General features: G+C 35.8%; 2 protein-coding genes across 5 annotated transcripts in view; both read right to left on the bottom strand.

Moving 5' to 3' along the window:
- Window positions 1–35: 35 nt before the first annotated feature.
- Window positions 36–4,642, bottom strand: polr2i (RNA polymerase II subunit I). Its single transcript, XM_055174031.2, has 6 exons — window positions 4,457–4,642; window positions 4,080–4,134; window positions 2,111–2,184; window positions 1,540–1,614; window positions 976–1,027; window positions 36–419 (listed from the first exon to the last, which is right to left on the bottom strand). Exons 1-6 carry the CDS (start codon window positions 4,516–4,518, stop codon window positions 357–359), a joined length of 381 nt encoding a protein of 126 aa, XP_055030006.1. The 5' UTR covers window positions 4,519–4,642; the 3' UTR covers window positions 36–356.
- A 2,616-nt stretch (window positions 4,643–7,258) lies between these two features.
- Window positions 7,259–22,979, bottom strand: part of LOC129419039 (uncharacterized) — a 28,011-nt gene continuing 12,290 nt past the window's right edge. Inside the window, exons 3-10 of one of the 4 annotated variants that reach the window (XM_073853329.1) lie at window positions 17,053–17,201; window positions 16,126–16,266; window positions 14,944–15,062; window positions 12,158–12,226; window positions 10,696–10,843; window positions 9,492–9,598; window positions 8,933–9,048; window positions 7,259–7,300 (exon numbers count right to left, since the gene is read on the bottom strand). In XM_073853329.1, the coding sequence (XP_073709430.1) occupies window positions 7,274–7,300; window positions 8,933–9,048; window positions 9,492–9,598; window positions 10,696–10,843; window positions 12,158–12,226; window positions 14,944–15,062; window positions 16,126–16,266; window positions 17,053–17,201 (876 nt within the window). In that variant the 3' untranslated portion in view covers window positions 7,259–7,273. The other 3 variants (XM_055174028.2, XM_055174029.2, XM_073853330.1) reach the window with 3 other exon arrangements.

The following is a 22,979-nucleotide window of genomic DNA, read 5'->3' as shown; positions in this document are numbered from 1 at the left end:
CAAGTGTTCAAAAGTGTTAGACAAATAAAACAAACTCCTTTTTGTATTTTTATTACAAACTATCCAAAAAAATACACCATTTTAAAATAAAATGACTGATGATGCAGTTTAAACACACTGAAAATCAACGAGTCTCACAACGCATGCTGGCACTGTTTGCAAATCTTCCACATAAAAAAACAATGTATAATTTACAAATGCATTTGAAGCACACAGTCAGGTTCACAGACCAAATAAATCCACACATTAAATCTGTAAAAATGGACGTGTGATCTCCGAAACAATATTCTTGACTGGAATATCAGTGGCGCAGGACCCCACAATGCCTTGTCTTGCAGATCTCTGCTTTATCTTCCTCATTCTGTCCATCTGTGGCCACAGTGTGGAGCGGTGCAGACATAGTAAAGCCTCATGGCATCCTACAATACAGAATTATAATAAAGAAATAGTCAAGATACAGCTCATAATGCACAATATCTGATGTAATATTTATATGGCATTGCTGTACAATACATCTCAATAATGAGCCAAATTTTAAATAACAATTGCAATGACTTAGTTTATCGTGTTAAACTATATTCAAATACACATTAGGAGCATCAAAGTTTAATTTCACTCATTGATTTCAATCTTTGACATGACCATACTCAGTTAATATTAAAGATAACAAGGTTATATTTTCACAGAATGTTCTTTACATTATGTAGGATGATTTTATGTAGTTAATCACAAAAAATGTTGTTACCTGAACACTTTAAAATGTAACATTAAGATGAATGCACACAAAACATCAAGAACATGATCATATGAATGTCACCAGTTCCTAATTAGTAAATCATCCCGAATAGAAGCTACTGGAGGAAAGATGAACAACACTGTTTACTAGACAATCCTTACAGACACATGAGAGTGTTGTTGTGGTACTGTAGTAGTAAACAGTGATTGTGCTTATAATAATAATAATAATAACATTACCTCAGCTTTCATGCTGTGAGACTGGAAGAACACTGCCTCCTTGTGGCCACACCTAAAACAACAGATTGTGTTAGAGAACAACTCCAAACAACTGAATATGCTTTTGGGGATTGTATTGCAGAAAATCAAAGTATAAATGCAACTATCAACACTGCTACAAAATAAACAAAAGTTTTGTGCACAGCCAACAACAATAGACATTTCAGTAGTGACATGTTAGCATTGATGTGAAGAAAAGAAATGCAAATGTGTTTGACATAGGTAGGGTGACCATACGTGCCATTCGTCCCGGACGCGTACTGGTAGGATTTCGGGTGCGTCTTCCGGAAGTCGTTTTTGTCAACCGCATACGTCATAGAGGATTATTATTATAATTATTACAGAAAAGCAACTGTTACATTTTAAGGTAAGAATGAAACTACGATTGTATGTCTTATGTTTTTAACTGAATGGCGTATGCGGTCAACAGATACGACTTCCGGAAGATGCACCGAAATCCTGGCCAGGATGCGTCCGGGCAGAATGGCACATACCTAACATAGGTAAAGGATATTCAACACTTACTTGGGGCACGGATGGTCCTCCGTCCTGGGCAACGTTGGATCCTGGGCAATGTCTGCAATAATCTGAGTGAGTTCACTAGAAGAGATAAAACATGGAAGTGGTTAGGTGCCTACTAGTACAAACCCTTGTAAAAACAATGATGTCATGTGTATTACATGTTCAGTCTACAAGCATGCACAATACTTGACAAACATAACAACAATGGTGGACTACAGGACTTTTTTTTTTTTACAAACAATTACAAACAAAATAGGTACAATATAAACTCTTGTTACAAATCTAACATTTGTATCTTATAAAATACATACATAAAGGGTAGAGGAACATGGGGCATAGAAATAAGGCAATGAAGAGAAAAGAATAATTAAAAAAATACATAAATAATATAATATTATTTATTGACACATTTATCATCCATCAACACTGGCAGTCCAGTTTCTTTGCCTGCCCATCTGAGACTGATCCTGGTATATTATGTGCTGCTAATAGCTATATGCTGAACATAAGCACATAGGGATTGTCAGGGACTGATAATCGTGTGGTTTTAGACAAACACACTGAAAATACTCACTCGACCTCGTGGGTGATTTTGTTCACGTAAATGCAGCTGTTGTCTGCTTCCTGTTGATAGTCACAGTTTCTGCACTGAAAACATACATGTTCACACATGAACAAACACAAAATGCATTTGAATTTTGAGGTTCACATGTCTTTTAAATAGATTTTTCTGTTGTTTTACTTATAAAATAGTTACTCAGTTTACTCAAACAACCTTCTGTCCACAACCATAAAGCTAATGTGAACACCTCTTAATAAAAGTTTGCTCATGGATTTGTTTCTTAACGGTAGGGGTGGACAAGGTTTAGATGAATCCAGGACTAGGCCTTAGTTATATTAGTCTTATATGTTTTACAAACATGCCTTACAAATAAACATTAAAGGTGGGCATGCAAATTGTTTTTATATGCATACATATTATTTCAGGACTAGGATAAGCCCTGTCCGGGAAACCGCCCCATATTGTCTTAAATGAAAATATGGCTGATGCATTGTTATCTTCTTTCTTTCTTTATTCTTCACGTCATTCCGGCATCTATTGCTATATTCATGGGGAGAACTAGTTAATCCATACACAGGTTTCATAGGAGTGGTTTCTCGGACAGGGATTAGCTTAAACCAGGACTAGGCCTTAGTTTAATTAGAAAATATAACTAATTTTAACAAACGTGCTTATTAAAAACATTACTGGCATGCATTTTGATGCAAAACAAACAGCCCTGATGTATTTTAAGATATTTCAGTGCAAGTTGTTTTTAGTTTGGGCAGACCTTACATTTATTTTAGTCTAGGACTAGTCTAATCCCTGTCCAGGAAACCAACCCATAGTGTTCATAGGACTTGCAACCCATTTTTATAACGCTCTCATGCAAACTCTTGGATAATGAACTATAGTTTTAATATAGTAATAGTGTAGTTATCATGGTTTTTGATGGATTAATGACTATTTCAGTTCCTTCATTGGCAAGTTAAATTACACTGCACTTTAACTATTAAAGTTTTGAACTGCCTTAGCTTATTGTGCCTGCCCTCTTCTTACAGTCTGGTCATTGGGTGCATGTATATGTGTGTGTGTGTTATCAAAGATCGACCGATACTGTTTTTTTTTTTAAATCGATACCAAATATTTGAATGCTTATGTGCCCTATAGCCAATATGCTGAACCGATTTTTATTACCTGTTATACTTCTGTTTTTGACACATTATGCATTAATGTCTGTTATGTTAAATAAGTTGATTAATTAAAGCAAAGCGGGGCTCAACATAAAGGACTGCCTAGTGGCCCGGGGCAAGCGTGAGAGACGTTCAAGCCAGTAAAAAGTATTGTCACTTGCCCGATAGGGCCAGTGCTTCACCCTCAGTCACTATAATATATATATTTATCAATGTATATTATTTAACATCTTGGAAGCAGACATTTACTTGGGTAAAACACGACGAAAGAAACAATGCAATATTTTGCACAGTTTGATGTCAGTTTACAGGTAAAGCAGAAAAGTTGGGAGCCTTTTTTGGAACATATATGTATACAATTATATTTGACTTTTGAATTATTACTATTATTTTTAAATATGTAACACTGACTTTTTTATTGGGGCCAGTGACAATTTTGGCAGGGAAAGTGAAAACTGAACCATAAAAATATAAATATTAAGCCCTGCAAGGTCCTTTTAATAAAGTTGCGTCACTCCGCCGTCATGTTTTCTGTGCAAGCTGCTGTTGTTGTTGTTGTTGTTCGTCTCCTCTCAGATGCTGTTGCATCCAGCGCGCAATTCTTAAAATGACCACAAGATGGCGGCGCTTATCGTCAATCAGGTATTACAAAACCGATATCCGACAACTGAGAAATGACAAAATATCGGGGAAATATCGAGAAATTGATATATCGGTCGATCCCTAATATCTATACAGTTATAACGACACATATCGTTGTAATCGGGGTACCCTTTAATAGTGAAACAAATATATGCCAAACGACTTACAGCGTAGAGCAGAATTCGGTTTTCTTTATCCTCTTTAGGATACAACATGTTATTACTGTAAAAAAAGAGACATAACATAGCATAAGACTTTATACAGCCACAAACACACCAAGTTATCAGTTCTGACGATTATTTTACATTTAGCATAGTTAACTTAATGTACACCTTTAGTTAAAATAAAATGCAGAAATGCCGGACATTTTTTATATTTTCTCAGTTTCTCCTTATGTCTTTACGAATGTGTATTCACTGTAAAACTTCTTTAGCAAAAATGTAAAATAGTGTAAAGCGCTATAGAACTAAGCTTGAATGAATAAATGGTACACGAGTCTGATAAACACACAATCGTTCAACTAACAAAAACCAAACAAACTCACCACTCCTGACAGAATCTAATGCCAACAAACCCAGGCTCATATGTGCCACCTTCTAATTCCATCTCAGATTTTATTTAGAGGTGTTTTAAAGTATTTACTGCTGAGAACAGAGGCAAATCCTTAACGCACTGGCGAAACTGACTAACAGTGCACTGTGCGCATGCGTGAACTCCGGTCAGTGTTGGCCAAATAAATCACAGCGCCGCCTTGTCGTGTGGAGGATCAAACCTGCAAAAAACAATAATGGGGGGTTTCCCGGAAAGCGCTTAACCTAGTCACAGACCAAAATGCATCTTTGAACTGCCTTAATTTAAAATCTGGCACTGACATATTTTAATATTTATCAGTATCATTGTTTTGTCTTAAGATGCACACAAGTAATGTTTTTTTGTAAGGTTTGTTTGTTAAATCTTCTTAAATGTCCTAATATAGGCTAACCAAGGCCTAATCCTGGAATAATCTAAACCCTGTCCGGGAAACGGACCCTAGATGTATGTATGTATAAATAAACTGCAAAACACCTATATAAATAATTAAATGTGCTAGATGATTAATAAATAATTCAAATTAATTGTTGTGTAAATTTAGTATCTATTTTCCCTTCATCGTTCATTTATTTCTGAATGAGAGTTCACATTTATGTTTCACTAGCGCAACATGCTAATGTGCAGATGTCACAAACATTAAAGACTAGATCGCGCATTGGCCGCGTGTGTCCGCTCATGCGATACGTCATCAGCGCCGCCATATTAGATGTGGCAAGACTTCCACGCAAGTAAATGCAAGTATGGGGAATGGGGGAATTGCGGTTTTTTAGATACAAGGCAGAATAATTTTTACATTTTTCAACCGATTTGAATGATTTGTGATCTGTGTGGTGTACTTTACTGTTTGGTCTACATTTGCTTAAGATCTCGTTCGGTAAGATTTAGAAAAGTATTATTTTTATAAGGAATCATGAAAGCGTGAGCTTGTCATATAGGGTTACGGGGGCATACCTAATAAAATTTCATGTACATGCAGTGAACTAAAGTCTTTGTGAAAATAGTTTTTAACTCCAACTTTTGCAGATATAAAAAGAAAATAACAATAACAACTTAGTAGTATATTGGAAAGTGTTGTCAACTACAGCTGATGATACAGCCATATTTTTGAAGAATGAAATGCAGGTTATAAAAGTTATAGATTTTCTTAAGGAGGAATTCTAATGAAGTAACAAATATGCAAAAATCAATCAGATAATGAAACTTTCACCTGTTTAAATGTTTTTATTGATATGTGGCTTCTGAGAAACCTATCACTCACGGTAATTGAAGACTGAAGGACTATCTTGTAAAGTTTTTCTTGCAAAGGTACTGGATTTTCCTAAACTGGTTATTTATTTGGTAATTTCTGCATTTATATTGTACAAATGTATTTTATTTATTATAATCTATATTAATTATTAAGCTATTATGTACAACATAGGCACAATTCCCAACAAAAATGTATCTACAAAGTATTTCCTTATCAGGAAACATGTTTTTAATAAAGTTTGATAGAGCTGTCAGAAGCTTGCTGGTGATGACGTTTATGTTGAGAGACAGCTGGTTAAGTTTGCTTGCCCAAGGTTAGCTTTTCACTTCTAGTAAATGCATTTAGACTTCAAAATGCTGTGTTTATTTGTTTATCTTATTGGATAAAGCATAAAAGTGTCATAAACTTTTGTTAAACACAGAGCTAATCCAAAAGTTTATGGGAAAAATTAATGGTCTTTTTGGCAAGGGAACCAGAAATGTTTGTGAAATGTTTGTTTTCATTCTTAAAATTATAATATTGGGCCACCTTTTGCGGAAAAAGTCATAAAAAAACCATAAACTATACTGAATAGTAAGGTTGCAGCAGACATTAGAAAAGGAAGGGGAAGTTGTTGTTTTAGAGATTATACACTACACTCTAATAATGGCTGGGTTATTTTTAAGCCATGCTGGGTAAAAAAAATCGTTATATTGGACAAAACCAATTTTTTTTATAATTCACACTGTAAAAAAGCATAGTTTTGCCATACATGCCATATCAGATGTCAAATCAACACATTTTTTATGCTACTTTAACTTAAAAATTTACACATCTTTGTGTGTCAAGCTTTTTACACATTATGTGTAATTTTAACACATTATGTCTCATTTTGTGTTGATTTTGTGTTAAAATATAACACAAGTTGTGTTAAAAGTAACACAAGTTGTGTTAAAAGTAAGTTGTGTTTAAAGTAACACAAAATGTGTCGTTTCAATAATAACACAGAGATAGGTGGATTCTGGGACAAAAGCATTTAGTGTGTTGTCCCAGAATCAACACTAATGTGTTGTTTTTAACACATTCGTTCTAAGGTTGAATTGACTTGCAAAACCAAGTTGTTTTAACTTGATGCTGCATTTTTTTACAGTGCATAGTTGCATAACAACCCAACATTGGGTAATTTTTAACCCAGACTGTGTTCTGTCCAGTATTTACCCACACTCTAAGAAAGGATGTGTTCATTTTATGTGTAATCGCGTGTTGATTTTGTGTTAAAAACAATAAAACTCAAAATGTGTTAAAACACAAAGTGTGTTGTTCCAAAAACACAGAGATATGTCTAGTTAAGAACAACACATTAAGTGTTGTTTTAACACATTTGTTTTAAGAGTGCATTATTGGTTAAAAAATAACACAGCCATTTTTAGATCAAACGATTATCAAATAATCATAGATGTTCATTCATTTTTCCATATAAGACACAATTATTTGAATTAGTGTCTGTAGAATTTACTTACAATATACTCACATGAAGAGTTTTCAATCAGTCCATTGTGATAAAAAAATCTGTAACAGTGAATGCACACAAGATGGCGACAAAACCAAATTAACCAAAAAACGAACAAAAGAAATCATTCATATAGCCGACCAGTCTCGGCCGGCGCAATTTAATAAAGTCTATAACCTTAAACTCTGAAACACTTTTAATATTGTTCCCATTTATTAGAAATTTCTCTCCTGACATAATGATCCCCTTATCTATTTACACATCTGTAAACTTGCATAATAGGTAAAGTTTAGGGTTAAACTCTACCAGAGACTTATATCCCTAAATTTTAAAGTAACAGCAATACTATTATTACATTCATTATTATTATTATTAAGTAAACTTTGATTTAATATAAGCCTAATCCCTGTTGGTGCAACCCATCCTAGAAATAAATTAGCAACACTTTACAATAAGGTTTTATTTGTTAACATTAAATGCATTAGCTAAAATGAGCAATGCAATTTTCAGCATTTATTAAACTTTGTTAATGTAGGTAAAATCATTGCAGTTGTTCATGTTAGTTTATCATTATGCTACAACTAATGTTAAGTTGTTAACCACTTTTGATTTTAAAAATGTATTGATGAATGCTAAAAATGTACCATGTACTAAGATTAATAAATGATGTAGAAGTATTGTTCATTATTTCATGTTAACTAATGCATTATGTAGTGTTAACAAATGTAACCTTAATGTAAAGTGCTACCAATAAATTAATAAGAATTATTTGTAAATTCTAAGCATTTTAAGCATTAAAATCTTATGGAATAACAAGCACAATTTACACAATAATGATGATAATAATTATAATAATATGTTTAATTTTTTTGAAAATTGTCAGGAGACAAAAAGCAACGAAGAACAAACATCTTCATGCAAACACGAGTTCTTATTGGAGAAACAGAACATGTGATCCAGATCCTTCAGTGATGAACCAATGAGAAATTAATGCTTTATCATCTGGAACTCTATGGTCACTCTCTGATGATCAAACATAATTCAGTCCACATTAAAGACAATTCTGAAGTTAACACATTGAGAACATGGTGAAAAAGATTTCACAAATGCTAATTTTTAGTCCATCCGAGCAGCCATCCATGTCAAGACCCCGGAAGAGATCCAGCGCTATTTTATTTTTCCCTTATAGAAATTATAAAACAGGAAAATAATAATTATTACGATAGCAGACAGAAATTCAGTTCTTACAGCTTTTACAAAAATCAAATATTGTGACACCAATATTGATAAAGCCACAATTAAAGCCTACAGAAAGCCACAAGAAAAAAATGTGCATATAAAATATTAACATAAGTGCCATTAAATTAAAGAAAGATTAAATTGGCACTTTTCAAATAAGACTAAAAGCATTTGGTCATTTTCTGGCTATAATAACCACAGTTAATGGGATTTACACTTGTGGTTACTCTACTAGGACTCCTGTATGAACTTGAAATACGTTCACCAAAAATCACCCTGGGATCAGCTGGTTAAATATCACTGCAAAAAAAGGCTCTAGAATATTTTATCTAATACATTGACCTTCAGAGTAAACATTTAAATAATTGGATAAGTTGTCTAAATACTTCTTTGGGTCATTTTATACAACATTTTGCATTAACATACTTTATTATAAAAAACCTGTACTGTACCTTCTTCTGTCGTTTCTTTTTTCCAGATTTAAGCTCCTTTGAACTTTTCAAAATCGCACTGAAAGTTTCCGTGGACATGCGCGTTGAAACTTGGATTTTTATTGGCGAGAGCTTAGCTGTTAGAAAAGCAGAAAACTGATTTACAATATCACTGCACCAAACATTGTCATATCCTATCATGCATGGTCTGAGAGATTGCGTTTTTGACACATCACATTTTTGACATTTCATCATTTTATTTTAAAGTGTTTTGGTGGGAAAGGATCAGCCAGTGGATTGATGTTTGTAGGAGTACCATAAACTGTATATTGTATCCCCTAACCCAATTTAAAAGCTTGTTTTCTAATGGGGACCAAAAGATGTCCCCACAAGGTCAAAAAAATGACTGGTATTATTTTTGCGAGGACATTTGGTCCCCAAACAATTACCAGGTACACACACACACACACACACACACACACACACACACACACACACACACACACACACACACACACACACACACACACACACACAGTCTATCAGAGCCATATTTCAATCGAATTTATAAAGTCCACACCTGCTTTTCTGTCTTTCAGGGCCTCTAAAAGCTTTTTTCCACTATCCTCTCCGATGTGATTCTCACCAAGGTCCAGTTCGATCAGGTCACTGGAGAACTTAACCAGACTGACAGACATTTACAGATACACGTATAATGCCTGGTACACACCAAAAGATTTTTTTACATCTTATAAGATTTATAAAATGTGACAGACCACAAACATGAGGATAAAAAAATCATAGATTTAACCATTTTGCTCCTATAGTAGAAAACAGATTTTCAGCCAGAGTCTCGACTGTGAACACAGGGAAACTCGCAAAATCTCGCGAGACTTCAGAATAAGCATGGCGGACGATATGCAGGAAAAAATGTCCATGCTCCCGTCTTCCATGATCTCGCTTTCCGATTGGATATTGTTTCATTTCACATGAGAATCTCAAGAGCGTGCACGCGTTTGTCCTCGGGGTTCCCCCCACACAGCAGGATTTCTGATCGTAAATATTAAATCACGATTTGCAATCGGGGCGGCTCTAACAATCTTCCGATCAGGTTCGGACACTCCGATAAGACAATCTGTAGAACCATCAAAATAAACGGGACATAGCTAGGATTGTCGGAAGGGGGGAAATCAGTCCAAACTTAGCCCGATTATCTTTTGGTGTTTACCTGGCACAATGAGACTGTGAACATGAGCCTTTACATTCATTCAAAAAGCATAAAGCACTTCCCATAAATACACTTTTAAACCATTAGAGAAACAAATTCCATGTTTTTTTTTTTTTAATCACTTAACCTTCTAAGACCACATTTTTTTGTTGTTGGCACCATAATGCTCAATTCTGTGTAACTGGAACTGCTGTACACAAACGTGGACAAATATGGTGGTTATATTTATTGGTTCTTTCTAACCCCAAATAGCTGGAAGAAATTTGAAAAAATGAAGACAAACCAAAGCTCAGGTCTTGACTTAGAAGGTTAAGTTTGTTCCAATTTGGAACCCAATTCATAGAACGGGCTGTCAAAAAAAGCTAGTTAACTTTAGCCTACCATGTAAGAAAATAAAGCAATTTCCACAAACATGTTGAGAAACGGTAACAGCTATAAATGATTTTAGGAATGCTAAGGGAAAGCCTTTAAACCATTGTTATTTTAACCAATAATGCACTTTCAATTGTCAAGGTAAAAGTTATGATGAAAACAGTTCTGTGAAGTCTATACTCACATGCAGATGAGCTCCATTAATCTCTTGAGCTGATTTGGCACTTGGTTGTCGATAGAGTTATCAAACATATGCAGCTTCTTTAGCCAGGGCCCTTCCTTCGCCTCAGGACGACTTTTAGTTTTTCCTCTTTTCTTCTTTGTCTTCTTCCCTAACCACAAGATGACATCTGTAGCTGAGATCTGGCATCCATCAAAATCACATGACCACACACTTTGCACCCGATCATCATGAGATAAAATTCATTTTTAACATAACACACTGAAAACACAGCACAGTGGTAAAAGAGGTAAATATATATTTAGACCACAAAACTGAAGTAAAGAATTCTGAAACTCGGATACACAAAAATAAACAAAGACCATAGATCAGTTAAACCCTTCTGGGCATAAACACCACAAACTTCATATTCAGTTTTGGCCTTCTTTTGACAACATCGTCTATTAATGTGTTTATAATGTGTTATTTTGTAAGGATGCCCATTCTTAAGAAACTCAAGAGTCATTCATAACTAGAAATTAGGGCTGCCATTAAATCGCATGTGACTGTCATGTGTATCTCGTCAGTAAAGCCGGTTCCTTGATTAGTAGTACAACCCCAAATCAGAAAAAGTTGGGAAACTGTAGAAATTGTGAGTAAAAAAGGAATGGAATAATTAACTAATCTCAAACTTATATTTTATTTACAATAGAATATAAATAACATATATATCCGGACATACAGATCTGGAGTCCAGATCTGTCACCCACAGAAAACATTCGGCACATCATAAGGAGGAAGATGTGACAAAAAAGATCTAAGACAGTTGAGCAACTAGAAGCCTGTTTTAGACAAGAATGGGTCAACATTTCTATTCCTAAACATTGGTCCTCCTCCAGCTGTTCCTTATATTTACATTTAACTTTTCTGGCCTCTTATTGCTACCTGTCCCAACTTTTTTTGAAATGTGTAGCTTTTTGTAGCATGTATTTGATATGTTATCTATATTCTATTGTGAATAAAATGTAAGTTTATGATATTTGTAAATTATTCCATTCCTTTTTTACTCACAATTTCTACAGTGTCCCAACTTTTTCTGATTTGGGGTTGTAAATCGTCATCAGCTGCTTTCAGATGGAGCTGCATTTACTACACAAAGCCGTAGTTCATTGACAATCGGGGCAATTTCGCATGAATTAGCGCGAACGTATCGCCTGCGATATGTAGGCCATATGGCCCTGCTTGTTAGTGAACTACAGCTTTGTGTAGTAAATGCCGCTCCATCTGAAAGCAGCTGATGGCAGTTTACTGTAATGCACATCAGTCTATCAGTCAAATGCACATTTTTGTGGTTTGCAGCATCAAACTTTGTGCCATATACTGATTGCTGTACCCATAACATAGTTGAATTTTTGAGCTGGAAGAGGTGAATTTGCTTTAACACTGTATGTTTTGGTGTCTCAGAGGTTTAGAAAATCTGTATTACCTTTGTGTGCTGATTTCCTTTGCATTGAAGACTTCGTATTGCTTAGTTGATTGATCAATTCAGCTTCATCTAAAAGAAGGAAACGTGTCAAATGTGTTGGCTGGGTTTTGGGCAAATCCTTTCAAAGTTTACAAAAACAGAAAAAAATAATGTGAATTAGCTGTGTTTCCATCCAGTTCTGCGAGCGGATGTGGTGCTATTGGTAACCTATACAGTACACAGAACAAGGCAATATCTGCACTTTTAATGACAGATGTCATACCGATAGGCTGTGGTAGGGATTTGCAATTAATAGTTTTTGATTTTCAAATAAAAAAATTTATTCAAACAATTACAAAAGCAAGATAATCGAGGTAAAACAATTATTGTGCGATTAAAATATAAATTGCGTGCTGCTGGACCAATGTGTTTGTAAGGCACGTCGAAGGCACCACTCACTGACCCGTGTAGCCTAATGCAACACTTAATAAAAAGGTTAAATAAATGCATGTTTTGAAAGTCACTGAGTAAAAAGTTTAAATAAGCGTGATTATGATTTTTACCAAAATAATTGTGATTATTATCCCTAGTTATTAAGTGAATGGTTATTTTCAAATTCAGTCAACATTCAGAATGGCTATGTTGACTGAACTAATTAAGACAAATCTGGTCAATATGTGGACTTATGACAGCTATGTTTCCTGACAACAAAATGCTCATAATATTACTGTTATTTGGTAACAAAATGTAATTTTAAGAGTTGTTCAGGCGTGAATGTATGTGCTTTAAGTTTAAATATGCGGTCGGTTAATATAGATAGCGTCTATTTAAAAATGTGCTCGGACACTTTCGGACGGAGATGAGCTCCAGAAGAGCTCCAGAAAATCACAGACACTTAAGCGCTCACACCCCGCCCAGCGCAGCCTCGCCCCGGCAAGCCCATCAGAAATCGACTGCTGGCTCTGATATCTCTGTGGCGTTTAAACATGCGATTTAATTCATTTTAATTTCTTATACTTAATAATAAAAGGTTTACCGGTATGTTTTAAATCATATTTTAGGATTGCACTTAAATGATATTGCTGTTGAATGATATTTCATATCTTTCACAATTGTTATAATCGGACTGCGTACTGCCTGCGAATTTGAACTTCAGGGCTGAAGGTGCGAGTGGAGAAATAGTCCCAATATCATAAAAATCTTAAATCTTCTACATATACCCGGGTGTGTACCCGTGTGCGTGCGTGTGTGCGCGCGCGCGTCCTCGCGCGTGTGCATGTATGTTTGTATGTATGGGCGTGCGTCTTTTTATTTTGAATTTAAAATGTTTTAACTCGGAAGGATCTGGATCACAGGTCAATTCATCTGAGATCAATCCGCACGCAACAGCTGGAATCACTTACTGTTTCACACACTACACTGACACAAGTCATCAGCCGTTTCCTCAAGTTCACGTCAGGTAAGTGTTTGTAATTAAATGTTAATTTTAGAATATATTAATTGGCAAAGACGCAAATACTCGACGTTTTTGTAATGATATTTTTGTAAAGATATATTAGAAGTGTGTTATGTTATGTGACCGAAGTAAAGTGGAGCTATTTTAGTTAAGATAAAAAGCCTGGATATAGGGTTGGTTTACCGGACAGAGTTTAGAACTCGGTCTTTATTATAATTGGGACATTTTTACAAACAAACCTTATATAATACAATACTGGCGTGCATTTTGAGACAAAACAATAGCACTCATATGTTAAGAGATGTCAGTAAGTTATTTTAGTCAGTGAAAAGCCCTGTCCGAGAAAACCGCCCAATAGTGTTTAATTATGTGTGATGTCTGAGGGAAATTTGGCCTAACATTAACGTTATTTAGGGAATAAAGTATTTCACCGTCAAGCTTTATTATATTAAACATGTATTTATGTATGTTTGTGTGTTTATATTCCTCAGAGGGATACATAGCGAGACAGTCTCCGCTTGGACTGGCTGAGGAAAGTCTCCTAAATGGCCCTGGAGATGTTCTGACTGACTTTTGAGGCTTTTTGGACTGTTTTATGCCCTCTATTTAAAGAAGACTTAATTCTGTATGTTCAGTCTGTATGATAAGTGAATAAGTGAATAAAAAGCTTTTGTTTTTATGTGACTGAAGTTAATTATTTTGTTTACAACACCAGCATAAATTATTTGATAAATAATTTAAAAATGTTATTAAAAAAATCCCAAATAATAAATATTAATTGAAGTAACACATAAAACATTGAGTGAATACTTAAATTTTAATTGACAGAGTCTTTGCTGTAAGTTTTTAAAGATTCAACTGATTAAAACATTTTAGTTGAATGAACTATAAAGCTAATTGAGCCAACATACTTTTTTATATTTGAGTCAAATTTGGGCCAACTAAAAAACATCAATCCAGGTAACACTTTGGAGACAGAAATTGAGTGAACGTAAAATTTCTGTGGAACTAGTTACTAAAAAATAATTAATTGAGCCAACAATTTATTTTTTACAGTGCAGACACTCGATTTTTATACTCTCTTTTTCAGAGTACTTACATTTTACTTATGTATTGGTATATAAAGACAGTTTAAACAAATTTGTAAAAAGGTTTTTTTAGATAACTCCTGCCAATCCTGCCTTTAAGTTATTAAGTTAGGTTATTTTTTTATTTTAAGTTTGACTTTTTGTGGTGCAGCCATCGAATATTTTGGCAGGGCAAGTAAAACTTTGACCAGTGGACAGTTTTGGACTATTTTGTTACAGTGTACAGTGAATTATTTGAGAAAAAAACACAAACATGCACCTACCTGTGATGGATGTGGTCTTTTTTGGGGTCTCTGCCATTTTCTGACAGTTTTCAGCTACAGGTCTTAGCAGTTCAGTGGCGCCCACACACTGCAGCTCATTGCCATTAATGTAGAGCTCCCTTAAGATATTTGCCAATATTTATTTACATATAAAAAACTTATACATTTGAATTAAGTTAAGTCATTATCCAAAAATGTTCAGGCAAATGTATTTATATGTATATATTAGGGATGCACCGATAGGTTTTTTTTGGGCCGATACCGATTTAAACAAACAACTTCTGGCCGATACCGATGCCGATATTAAACACTTGTATACAATACTATACAGTTGGTCTATTAGCTAGTTTATTTCTGCATCAAATAATTTTTACTGAACATGAATTGGATCTAATTAACATTTAACTGACCAACATAATAAGAGAGGCACAAATTAAGCTAAAACAAATATAATAAGACAGCATGACACCTTCAACCTTCAACCATTTTTTGCTATTCAGCATTTATTTTATTAACAACATTGACTCATTTTTTACATATAATGGATTTCTTTATGCAGTTAATTAATAAACAATCGGTATCGGCCTTTCTTGTGCTATTGCCGATATGCCAATGGTTTCAAATTAATAAAAAATCGGCCGATACATCGGTGCATCACTAGTATATATCATGTGGCACAAATGTGCATAGGAGAATACTGCTGTTTATTATTATGTATCATTATATTGGTGCGTATAAATGATGAAATGGTAAGGTTTTCCTACATTCTTTTATTTAAATTTTTTTTTTAAAACTGTGTGAAAGTGCCTCGATTACTTAACAATTTTATTTTGTATTTTACTTTACATTACATTTTACATTGCATATTACTTTCTTTTGTACATTCTTTTCCTTTATTTAACTTTTTAGCTACAGTACAGTGTCTGTTTTGTGGAGGGAATAATGTTGTCGGAATGGACACAAAACGTCACCCTATGTCATCCAGTCATAATTCATACACATCTTCTAATCCCTCTCATGTTTAGCTTGAGCCAAAGATCAGTGGAAACTCACATTCATAAATTATCTTGTGATGAAATGTGATCTTTTCACCAGAAGCTAATGGATACCATGAGCAGCAGCAAAGGTTTATGGATTAATAGGAAACATAAGCACCGATGATCATACAGTAACAGTTCATACCTCACTGAACTTTTGGTGAGAAGTGAAGCCAGCAGAGTTCCACTCCACAAACCCAAACCACAGTAACACAAACTCAGAGAATGTACTTGACAAGACCCAAAACCTCTGCTGAGCAGACCTATCAGCCCTTCCTTGCTCATGCTGTGAGAGAGATAGACAGACAAAATTTGATTAAAGATATCTTTATAAAATCTAAAGAAAATGTAAGTGCTTGCCCATGTGAAAGCAACCAATACAATGCTAATGTGTTTGAGTGGCTTGTGGTTACCATATGTTTCTTACTACCCAAAGTCAAAAGATCCTAATTTGTACTCCAATTTTAATTCTTCTAAACCTCAGTGGACACAGTGACCACAATATCTTGATCAACCATCTAAAGACTTTTGTTGGGTATCAGAGATGTAGCTCTGGATTGGTAAATTTCTTATTTGTCAAACAGGTCCTTTTCTGTAGCACTAGGAGATGCCTCCTCTTCTTGTGCGGCTCTACTTCGTGGGGTCCCTCAGGGATTTATTTTGGGTCCCCTTTTGTTTGCGATCTACATGTTACCCCTGGGTTAAATTATACATAATAATGGCATTGATTTTGACTACTATGCAGATGATACATGCAGTTAAATGACTTCAAGTCAAAGGTGCTTATAATTATAATGTGTGGCCCCATGGGTACCAGAATTAGTAATCTCTCCTCTAGTCTGGGTGCCTTTTCTGTCCAAAAGGAGGCCAACAACCTAGTAGTATTTTTTTCGCTGAACCGTCCTTTGATGCTCAGGTGACAAAAGTGGCGGAGTCCTGCTTTGCACAACTTGCTAACAAAAAAAGGGATCTCTTTCTATTGCAGGTTTCGAAAAGGTATGCAGCATTCATGGCATTATTTACCAACACTTTTTCAACACTTCTACACACACTTGATCAGTAAATCATTTACCATGTGTAGTCCAGGCAGAGTGTGGTGATGTAACTGCTGTTCACAGCCTTTCCAAATCTTTCCAGACACCAATCATCGAGTTTACAATCGAGGATCTCCAGTGATCTGATGGGATACACTGTCCTTCCCCCTCTCTCCAACATAAGACACTGTCAAAACAAGTGAAAGCGATTTTATTGCCAATGTATGCACATACTAGGAATGTGACGTCTGCATTTAACCCATCTAGTGAGTAGTAAACACATAAACTACAAGTCATAAATTCACACAAAAGCGATCACTGCACTACCCGGGGAGCAACTAGGGGAAAGGTGTCATGCTCAAGACATTTGCATTGAAGAAGGGAAAATGTGGATCTCTAGAGACCTAAACATCCCTGTTATGAACTGCCCAGCTGTCAATGTTGTTTCTCTGTCTTCTTGGGTCCTAGGTATGGTAAAAACAATAATACGTGTTTAACTTTAAATGTATTTTATAAAGTCGTTTGAAATGTAAAGGTCAACATCTTAAGGGTCTAAAACAGTTCTGAGCTTGAGACAGTCAGGATAGGTGCTTGTTATTAAATGTTTCTAACAGTTAACTTGCATATGGCAATTTTAAGTGCCAAACTTCTGTAAAACATTGTAAAATATTTAATTCCATTGTAATGTCATTGCCAGGGATAATGTTCTCAAAAACATTATTGCCTAAAAGACCTGTACTAAAAAGAGAGCAGATGCATGTAAATCTTAAATGTTTTGCAACAAAATGCCAAGAAATTGCAACAGATATGGTCCATTACTGTTTGCAGATGTAATCAAAGGCAGTCATGGCCTTAAGTGTAATTTATAGTCGTGCGTAGATTCTACGCCGTAGGTTATGTATAGGCCTTGATATTGCCTAGGTTATGGATATTGCCTACAAGTGTAATTGGATGTCGATGTGGACGATGACGCAGAAGGATATATGAAAACCGACACCTAGCCTACAGCGTTGAGGCTACACCATAGGACTTTTACGCACAACTATGATGAGCCCTTAAAGGATTAGTCCATTTTCTTAAAAAGAAAATCCAGATAATTTACTCACCACCATGTCATCCAAATGTTGATGTCTTTCTTTGTTCAGTCGATAAGAAATTATGTTTTTTGAGGAAAACATTCCAGGATTTTTCTCATTTTAATGGACTTTAATGGACCCCAACACTTAACAGTTTTAATGCAGTTTAAAATTGCAGTTTCAAAGAACTCTAAACAATCCCAAAGAGGCATAATGGTCTTATCTAGGAAAACGATTGTCATTTTCGGCAAAAAAAAAAAGCACTTTTAAACCACAGCTTCTCGTCTTCCTCCGGTCCTGTGACACGTCAGCGTCACCTCACGTAATATGTCATCACGTCAAGAGGTCACGGATGACGTATCGAAACTACGCCCCAGTGTTTACAAGTGTGGAGACGTTGTTGTATTTTGAATGATACGAGTTAATGTCTTTGTGTCTGTTTATTGTTTAAAATGGTCCGCAAATGTGCATTTCATGTATGTAACACGTGACCTTTCCACGGCATAACGCAATTACGTGAGGTCCTGCTGGCGCGTCACACAGCTGGAGGAAGAGGAGAAGTTGTGGTTTAAAAGTGAAATTTTTTTCTTGCCAAAAATGACAATCGTTTCACTTATGGCGCTTTTCCATTGCATAGTACCCCACGATTTAGTTTAGTTTGGGTCGGGTCACCTCACCTCACTTTGGCGTGGTTAGCTTTTCCATTGAGTATAGTATCACTTTGCAGTGAGAGGGATTATATGAGTGTTGTTATATTTGCGCTGCCTACTGCTCTGACATCATACAAGTGAGAGGAGAGCGTCTTTGTACATTCCCATACATTTATTTATTTCTCAGTCCGCCACAAAATTAAAATTGGCCACCACAAATAGATGTTTGCACATCGCGTTTACCTCTGTATCATATGACAGTTTCTCTTCAAAGACCCGGGGCGTCAGCCGACGGCGCTCCGCTGAGCCTCATTGAAGTTGCATTTAAGCATTTACTGCGGACGTGCTCGTCGCGAATATTCCGCCACAAACTGCAAGTCTGGAAAAAACTGTTATGGTGTCCCTGATTCTTAACATGTGGATGTTTTCCTCGCTAAAAGCGAGTTTGGGAACTTATAGCAGAGCACAGATGACAACATGTTTGCTCGAGACAGCGCAAGCTAGCACTAAAGGTAAAGCTAACATTATAGCGATGACGCTGGTAGTGACGTTTCTTTCAGACCAATCAGTGATCTACAGTGTTTTCGCGTCACGTTTGGTATCAGCTCGAGTCGCTTGGAACCCCAACCGAGGTGGTACGAAAAAAGTATCGGGTACCACGTACTGCACCTAATGGAAAAGCTCCCAAAAGTAAGCTGACCCGACCCAAACTAAACCAAACCAAACCGTGGGGTACTATGCAATGGAAAAGCGCCATTAGGCCCCTTATGCCTCGTTTGGGATTGTTTAAAGTCCTTTGAAGCTGCATTGAAACTGCAATTTTAAACTGCATTAAAACTGCCAAGCATTGGGGTCCATTAAAGTCCATCAAAATGAGAAAAATCCCGGAATGCCTCCCCCAAAAAACACAACCTCTTCTCGACCAAACAAAGAAAGACACCAACATCCCGGATGACATGGTGGCGAGTAAATTATCTGCATTTTTTTAAGAAAATTGACTATTCCTTTAATGGTTAGAGTGTTGGCTTGTAACCCAAAGGTCACTAGCACGATTCTCATGGCCGGCAGGAAGTGACTGAGGTAGGATGATATTTTTGGCCTTTATGACCTCAACACAGGGGCGGACTGGCCATCGGGAGTTCCGGGAGCAATCCCGAACGGCCGGTCCATTTCAGGCCGAACCGGCCGGAGGTCAAAAAGTTTTTTTTTTTAATGCCTGACCAGGCGCTCAGCTGCAGCGGAACGCTGTGTCTGTTTCAGACCGGGCCAAACCAATTCTTCAAATTTTGAAGGGGGATAAGAGCGGCCCCTCCCAACTTGGACTGATCCTCGTTTTTCCTCACATCCGATTAGCTCAAAGGCGCCGATCAAAAGAGTTTACTTTTGGTCAGGTTTGGATTCGTATGAATGCAACATAGACAAGACGGTAAAATTGCGAAAACAAGAAAAGAAGAGAAAGAAATGGGTGGGGCCTAAAAAATAAAAATGTTGGCACAAGAGGCAGCTAAATGCGCCAACCAGGGGCGCCGTTAGGGGGGGTTCAGAGTATGCAAGGCATATGGGCCCATGAGTACGCTAGGGGGCCCCACCGTCATCACTTTTCCGTTTTTTGTTGTACACGTTTAATTATTAACACTATAGTAAAATGTAAAGTAAATGAATATAAAACTACTGTAAATGACTTTGTGATAAGTAAAATTGAGACACTTTTAAAAAAGAGCGTGCAAGCATGACCTAGTAGATGCAATTACATATTTGGCGGTTCTGGTGGTTTTTAATTTTTAATTTAATTGCTATGCAATCCTATTGAGTAACCACAAACAGTCGACAGCCCTACTGTTTGGCATTTCAAGGTAAGATCTAACATGCCACTAAAAAGCGCTCATGCTGACCCGTAAACTGTATGTTTCATGAAAAATTAAAAATATTTGTGTTAAAACCAAAGGAAAGCAAGGCCTTTATTTAAGGAAATATTAGGATCGCGACTGCTGACAACTACTATTGCATTTCTAAGACGGACAATTACTTAATAGGCGTAGTTAAAAATATTATTTTCTGCAATTGTGGACTCTTTATTAATTAAACATGAAATAAGAGAATTGTCTAAGCCATTGTAATTGAGTTAAATTTTAAATGACTAAGAGCTGGTTTTAATGTGACAGCGCATCATTTTCAAAGTGAAAGTGATTCATTTTTATTCAGGTTTGCAACGGAGGTTTAGCCCAAAAAAAGTTAACTTATTGCAGCTATTACGCTATATCAGATTTTTTTTACATGTATCCTGATAGAGAATGTCTGGTGTATATTTATGTTTAAGTATTGTTGTGTTTAAATATTGTTGTAATATTGTTACTGTTTTGTTTCAATTTAATTCGATTATTAAGACTGTAATTTTAAACGCTATATATTTGGCGTTGTAATGGATTGAAGGCTAATATGAGGGTACAAATGGAGTGGATCATAAGACATAATTTTCGAGTTTAATTTAAGTTTTGTTTGCTTAAAATGTTTGCTTTAAATGAATTTCGTTTAACATAATTAGTCTCTTAATTTGAATCAATATTTTGTTGATAAGTGTTGTAAATAGAAAAAGAACATTAAAAAGAACACCGTGCCTCATTACGTAACAAATATAAACTGCAAAATGCTATCAAATGCCAAAACATGCAGTATTATCTTTGTAATAATATAGTTGTTATTGAATGTGCAAAATCATATTATGGAGAATATCACTTTTATCGCTTTTCAAAAAACAGCCTTTAGTGCACAGAAATTAAATATGCATGCCCATCTCCAGCACATTTGATTGCGGCATGCTTTTGACTGAAAATCAACGTCATATTTAAAACTTTAGCCGATTGTGTTTTTGCAATTTCTGTGTCACTGGCTAAGGGCGTGCATGGGCGAGGCGCACACTTTTTAAAAAAAATCAACGTCATATTAATTTTAAAATACTTTTTGCCGGCCACGCGTTTTGTCATGAGCGGAGGACACGTGTGGGGGTTGCGGGAAACACACGCACAGATAACGACGACATAAAGAGAACATAAGTTATTTGGTGTTTTCTGATGAATACAGTCGGTTTGTAAGAACATTTTTAAATGGGCTAAATGGACTATAAGATCATCAATATCATGAATTGAATTGAATTCTGAAGAATGAACTATTATAGGCTAAACATAAATGTACACATTTTGCTTCTAAAACCGCACAGAAAACTCGCCGCGACTTTCAAAGGATTTCCATAGATTCAGAAATGCATTCTTCTTCTTTTAGTGATCTCTTTAAAATCAGTCACGTAAATGTTTTTTGCCATTCCAGATTAAAATGGTATTCGTTTTTCGAATAGCTTAAATCTTGTTTTTTTTTTTTTTTGCTTAATGCATTTATTTTTAATTGGAAATGCGACTTGTAAAATTAAATAAACGCACTCAACCGAGTAATTTTCTATAGCTACACATTATGGGATGAAAATCAAACAATAATCTAAAGAAAGGGGCCCAAATTTCTGTCTCGCATACCCCCCTTGAAACTGTTCATTGCGCCCCTGGCGCCAACAGACCTTTTTCGCAGTCAAAAGGACGCTGTGGCAGGAGGTGCAGATGAGGAAGGACCAGCAGCATGGACAGGACAGGTGCACAATTAGTGATGCATCTATTAAACACTGAAATCATTTATATTTGCATTTAAATATAGGCATATATAAGGGATAATGTAGAGCGAGGCGGTTGTTATAGCGAATACAACCCCGACAGGCTTATCAGGACCCCACGCAAAGCGGAGCTTGAATCAGCCTTACGGGGTTGTATTCGCTATAAGAACCGCCTCGCTTTACATTATCCCGCTTATGAAATTGATGAAATAGCCTGCGTGCGCATTTTGGCAACAGAAGTGGTGTTGTTCCCCAGTGGTTTTAACGTGTTAGCAACTCAGTAAGTTTATCAAAACAGTTTCCCAGCATCAAAATGTCTGGTAATTGCGTTTGGTTGCACTAATGTTACGACTACCTCTTTTACTGCTGTTATTGTCTAGGGATTTTGGTAGCGAACACACAGAAATTAATAAATTTGAACATGCATTGATATTGGTGTGTGTGGAGTAATGAATGAAACAGACAAAAAAACTGCTTTTAAGAAAACTTTAGTGAAGAATGTAGTTTTCTGTGATATTGTTCAGTAGTTTGTTTCATCTTTTTTTTACAATAATGAAACCATATAATAAATCACACTCAAACTATAT

This window comes from Misgurnus anguillicaudatus, chromosome 15, assembly GCF_027580225.2.
Source record: "Misgurnus anguillicaudatus chromosome 15, ASM2758022v2, whole genome shotgun sequence".
Classification (NCBI taxonomy): Eukaryota; Metazoa; Chordata; class Actinopteri; order Cypriniformes; family Cobitidae; genus Misgurnus; species Misgurnus anguillicaudatus.
Note: the sequence above shows the minus strand (reverse complement) of the source record. Positions and strands in the feature narration are given on the sequence as shown.

Excerpts from the sequence above, each read along its gene's own strand:
- polr2i (XM_055174031.2), bottom strand. The coding sequence starts at position 4,518 with ATGGAATTAGAAGGTGGCACATATGAGCCTGGGTTTGTTGGCATTAGA. Across the intron at positions 2,185-4,079 it reads ACCGAATTCTGCTCTACGCT|TGCAGAAACTGTGACTATCA; the intron begins GTAAGTCGTTTG and ends GTATGTTTTCAG. Across the intron at positions 420-975 it reads CTCACAGCATGAAAGCTGAG|GATGCCATGAGGCTTTACTA; the intron begins GTAATGTTATTA and ends TCTGTATTGTAG.